Genomic DNA, 5,918 nt, shown 5'->3' with positions numbered 1-5,918 from the left:
TGTGACATATACTTGCGAAGCATAGATACATGAAAAACGTTGTGAACTCTGTCAATTTGAGGTGGCAGGGCTAGGCGGTAGGCGACCTCTCCAAAATCTCAAATGGTCCGATATACCGGGGTGATAGCTTCCCCTTCTTTCCAAACCGAATAACTCCTCGTCGTGGTTTGATTTTAACGAATACATGCTCCCCAGCTTGAAAGGATAGTGGTCTAGTCCTCTTGTCAGCGTAGCTTTTCTGTCGGCTCTGAGCAGTCAAAAGTCGTTGGCGGATGATTCTGACTTTTTCTGTTGTCTCTTTGACAAGTTCTAGTCCCAATAGACTTGCTTCTCCTAGCTCGGTCCAACAGATAGGGGATCGACAGGGTCGTCCGTATAGGGCTTCATATGGAGCCATCTCAATGCTGGCCTGATAACTATTGTTATCGGCAAATTCGACTAACGGTAAATGGCGTTCCCAATTTCCCGTAAAGTCTAAAGTACAGGCACGAAGCATATCCTCAAGGGTTTGAATCATCCTTTTGGTTGTCCGTCTGTTTGAGGGTGAAAGGCTGTACTCAAACGAAGATCTGTTCCCAATGCTTTCTGTAGACTTTGCCAGAAATTTGACGTGAAGCGCGGGTCGCGATCGGATACAATTGATACCGGTACCCCATGCAGTCGTACAATCTCTTGAATTTAAAGTCTACTGAATGACTCCATAGTATCCGTCATGCGTACAGGGAGGAAGTGTGCTGACTTAGTCAATCGGTCCACAATTACCCAGATGGTGGTGTTGGATTTAGGTGATCGAGGTAGTCCTGTGACAAAGTCCATGGTAATGTGCTCCCACTTCCATCCAGGTATCGGTAATGGTTGAAGTGTTCCTCCAGGTTTCTGGTGTTCAGTTTTAACTTGCTGACAAGTGAGACATGTGGACACATATGCTGCTACATCCTTCTTGATTCCGCTCCACCAGTACTGACGACGAAGATCTTGGTACATCTTTGTACTTCCTGGATTTACGGCAAAGTTGGAATGGTGAAACTCCTTCAATACGGCTTCTCGAAGTGTACCAATGTCAGGTACAAAAATTCGCTCTTGGAAACAGAGACTCTTGTCGGAGTGAATTGCCCATCCGGCTGATGCTTTTCCAGTTGACAGTTGGTATCTGATGAAATCGCACTCTTGTTCAAAGGTTTGGGCCAATAAAATTTCTCGATGTAAGGCAGGGGTGGCAAACAAAGCAAAAAGGCAGGCTCTTTCTGCACTTGCAGTAGTTTGAAGTCTAAACTCATTAATGGCTTCCATCATTTTCCATTCCTTGATAGCCATACTTGCCACCTGTCCTCGAGTTTTGCGACTAAGAGCATCAGCAACTACATTGGCCTTCCCAGGGTGATACGACAACGTGAAACTGTAGTCCTCTATGTATTCCATCCACCTCATTTGCCTCATGTTCAGCTCCTTCTGAGTGAATAGATACTTCAAACTTTTGTGATCAGTGAACACCTCGAACTGTTCTCCGTACAGATAGTAACGCCAGGATTTAAGGGCAAATACTACCGCTGCAAGTTCCAAATCATGAGTTGGATAATTCTTCTCGTGCGGCCTCAGTTGTCGGGATCCATAAGCGATAACCTTTCCATTTTGCATGAGCACAGCTCCCAATTCATCTTTGGAAGCGTCACAGTACACTGCGTATCCCACGTTCCGTTCGGGAATGATTAGTATGGGAGCGCTGGTTAATCTCTTCTTGAGTTCTTGGAACGATTTCTCACATGCTTCGTTCCATTCGAACTTAACCCCTTTCTGGGTTAGTCGCGTCATTGGTTTTCCCAAAATCGAGAAATCTTGAATGAACCTTCTGTAGTAGCCAGCTAACCCCAAGAAACTTCTAATCTCAAACACTGTTGAGGGTCGTTTCCAATCCACGACAGCTTCTACTTTGCTGTTATCAACAGAGATTCCTTTCTCAGACACCACGTGTCCCAGGAATTTGACTTCTTTCATCCAAAATTCGCACTTGCTGGCTTTTGCGTACAATTGATTATCCCGAAGTACTTGCAGTACAATTCCCAAATGCTCCTCGTGTTCCTTCTCTGTTGGCAAATACACAAGAATGTCGTCAATGAACACTACCACAAACTTGTCCAAATATGGCGTGAAAAGTTTGTTCATCAGACACATGAAAACGGCAGGAGCGTTGGTTAATCCAAATGGCATCACTACAAATTCATAGTGGCCATAACGGGTTCGAAAAGCTGTCTTGGGTATGTCACTGTCCTTAACTCGCAGCTGATGGTATCCAGACCGTAAATCGATCTTCGAGAAGCAGGTTGCCCCTCTCAGTTGATCAAACAGGTCATCGATTCTAGGTAATGGATATCGATTTTTGATTGTGATCCTATTGAGTTGGCGGTAGTTGATACAGAGTCTGAGTGTTCCCTCTTTCTTTTTGACGAATAAAGCAGGGGCTCCCCACGGTGATGTACTGGGTCGAATAAAACCCTTGTCCATCAGTTCTTGTAACTGAGTCTTCAACTCTCGTAGTTCCGCCGGTGCCATTCTGTATGGTGCCATGGATATTGGTGCCGTGCCTGGTTGCAACTCAATCGTGAAATCTAAGTCTCGACGTGGCGGTAGTCCAGGTAGCTCCTCAGGAAACACATCCTCGTATTCGCACACAATGTGAGGAAGACCGAGTTCCATACGATCTATCTCCTCTAGCTTGAGGCTTGCAAGCCACCCTGAAAGCTTATCATGCCACCTTGATCGGTGTGAGGTTGTTGCAGAGGGCTCTTGTCTATCCCCCTTAAATTTGAAACACGTACCATCCAAAGAATACGCTGTCACCATCTTCCGATGGCAGTCTACGACAGCTCGATGCGCAGATAGCCAGTCCATTCCAAGTATGATATCAAAATCCGTCATGTCGATTACTCGTAAGTCAACAGTTAATCTCAGGTTAGATACTTCTAATTCGCACCCCTTACAAATTAATCCCACAGAAATTTTACCTCATAATGGTGAGGTTACATGCATTGTCATCCCTAGAGGTTCTGTTTCTAGTCCAAGAGTAGAGACACATGCAATAGATATGAAAGAGTGCGAAGCTCCTGAATCGAATAATGCTTGAACACAAGTACTATATAGTTTAAGAGTACCTTGTATCACCGACGGGTCATACTCCTCCTCAGTATCTTGCTCAGTGCCTTGCAGAGCAAAAACTCTGCCTCCTGTTGGCTTGTTCTGTCCGCCTGCATTGTTCTGAATAGAACGGGATTGTTGCTGATTCCATTCGATTTTCTGATTGTTTGGATTAACCGGATTTTGGTTCCCAAACCCTGACGGCCTAGCCTGAAATTGTTGTTGTCCCCCTTGTCCAAAATTTCCAGATCCAGCAAGCTTTGGGCAGTTGTTTCTGAAATGGTCTTCTTGGTTGCAGTTGAAACACCTGCGGTTCTGGTTTTGGTTATTGTACTGATTTCCTGCTTGAAGTGAAATTTGGTTCTGATTTGGGTTAGGGTTGGAGTTTTTCCAGGTCTGAGTAGTTTGTTGCAGAGGGCGAGGGTTGCTCTGGTAATAGGGTGTTTGAGCAATGAAAGTCCTATTGTTGTTTGTTCGGATTGGTCCTCCAGACGAGGGGCCATTCTTCTTTTGCGCCTCCCATGTTGACCTTGAGTCAGAGCTCTCGCGCTCCATCATGAGTGCACATCTCACTACCTTTGCATAGGTAGGGTACTCATGAGAAACCACACTAGTACGAATAGAGCGGGATAGACCCCATTCAAACTTCCTAGCTTTTGCGTCATCAGTGGGTACTATGGTAGCGGCATGACGTGCCAATTCTTCAAAACAGGCAGCATATTGGGTTACTGTCAAGGAACGCTGCTTCAAGTCTATAAATTCTTGAGCCATGGCTTGTTTCACAGGTGCTGGAAAGTATTTTTCGAGGAAAAGGTTTTCGAACATCGGCCAGGTCATAGTTGTCAAATCATGAGTGGTCTTAATCAAATCCCACCAATGATCTGCTTCCCCTTGCATCTGGAATGTTGCTAAGGCAATGCAATCGCCCGCATTGGTCACATTAAGTACTTCCAAGTACTTGGAGATTTGTTTAATCCATGCTTCTGCAGCGTTAGGGTTTGCTTCCCCATAAAAGATCGGAGGACGACGTTTGCAAAATGCATCTAGAAGTTGATCTCTACTCCTGGTTAATGGCCCACGTTGTTGTTGTGGTGGTTGTTGAGGGTTGGCGGCAGCAGCAGCAACAAATGCTTGCATCAGTTGAACTAAGTCTGGTTGTGCTCCTTGCCCATTGGGTTGTGGTCTGCCATTCTGATCATTGCTCGATTGGGCTCCGTTTCGTGTTCCCACCATCTAAATACAAAATTTTGTTTATTTATTTATTTAGTCAGGGGGTTTTCCATTTTTATACTTAAAGAGCGTAATATAGTGACGAACACAGTAATACTGATGTGACGAAGTCATTTTTATTGATAACAATGAGACAAAACACATTGAGTCCTAATAGAACAAATGAGTACCATGAACACACGAGAAAAGAAAACGATACTACTATAAAAAAAAAATGATACTAATAATAAAGAACAGTAAAGTCAAACTATTAGGTCACGCTACACAATCATTCTAGACTACTTATTCCTTACTACCCTACTCTTCGACTCTAAGACTACCATATCCTATTCATCGAATGGTGGTTCTTCTGGATCTTCGTCCTCCGAATCCGAGGATATGTCAATGTACACTGGGGGTGGTGCTGATGGTCCAGGGTAATGAGATGTCACGCTCTTGGGTGAAGCTTGACGGTAGGAAATATATGGTTGAGCCAAAACCTCTGCCCTCAATTCGTTGTACTTCACATCATCCTTCAGAATACGATATGCTTCCTCGTACTTCTGGATATGATTCCTTATGCGGTGGAGCACCAATTGCTTCTGTTTCCCTTCATCGACAACCGCGGAATCCTCGATCACCTTCTTCATGTCGTATTTGATACTTTTTTCGGCTTGCCATGTCAGTCTCCCTTGGTGTTCACGTTCATCCCAAGGTTTGATATGACGTCCTCGCTGAGTATAACGTCCATAAGTATCGAAACTTGTACCATATGGTTCTGGAGAAGAAGAGCTCGACATCCTACATTTTAAAATTTAATGTTTAAATGATATAATCTTCATATATAAAAAAAATATGACAGTAATAATTTGGCGCATGAGGGCAGTATGTTTACTATACAATTAAATACATATACTTATGAAACCTAGTGCTACCCAGTCTACCCAAGGCCGAAGGTTTGAACCTAAAGCTCTGATACCAAGTTGTAACGGCCCGATTTTCGGACACGTTATTTAAATCATTTTCAACTGATTTAAAAATTCATAAAAACTGAGCTATAAGAAATGAAATTTTATTAAATAGAGTTTAGCAGCGGAAACCTCAAATACCAAATTCAAACCTACTTAATAGTCTTACAGACCAACAAAATGAAAAAGAGTTTGACAAATGTGATAACACTTATGAAAAATTTAAATAAAAATACTTCAAATTAACAGAGCTTCTAAGGGTATGGCCTCCAAGGCTCAACAAACTCCTCTTCCTCGGTTGGGAGGTCCTCATTCTGGTACGGATCATCTTGCAGCGGATTCTACTCTTCGGTCTCCTGATTACCTGGCATGAAACGCCAGCCCAACGGCACTATAACGAGTTTTGAAACTCAGAAGATAATCCCAACCCTACTACCCCCTTACCTTACAATTAGCAGATCAACGATATAATAATTCATAATATACAGAAAGTACGGAACAATAGCACATCGTCTTTTTCTTACTATCCATCATCTTACATGAAATCTAAGGATCATCTCCACGAGATCCTTTCATCCCACATCCACTAACTACAACCGTCTCATGGGTCCA

At 43.4% G+C, this 5,918-nt stretch overlaps 1 protein-coding gene across 1 annotated transcript; it reads right to left on the bottom strand.

Annotated features, from left to right (window-relative positions):
- Positions 1 to 3,000: 3,000 nt before the first annotated feature.
- On the bottom strand, positions 3,001 to 4,362 carry LOC131327753 (uncharacterized). The gene has a single exon (XM_058360887.1). It carries the CDS (start codon positions 4,360 to 4,362, stop codon positions 3,001 to 3,003), a length of 1,362 nt encoding a protein of 453 aa, XP_058216870.1.
- Between the last annotated feature and the right edge of the window lie 1,556 nt (positions 4,363 to 5,918).

The sequence above is a fragment of the Rhododendron vialii genome, chromosome 5a (assembly GCF_030253575.1).
Source record: "Rhododendron vialii isolate Sample 1 chromosome 5a, ASM3025357v1".
Lineage (NCBI taxonomy): Eukaryota > Viridiplantae > Streptophyta > Magnoliopsida > Ericales > Ericaceae > Rhododendron > Rhododendron vialii.
Note: the sequence above shows the minus strand (reverse complement) of the source record. Positions and strands in the feature narration are given on the sequence as shown.

What these genes read in the sequence shown, in the direction of transcription:
- LOC131327753 (XM_058360887.1), bottom strand. Translation starts at nt 4,362, where the DNA reads ATGGTGGGAACACGAAACGGAGCCCAATCGAGCAATGATCAGAATGGC.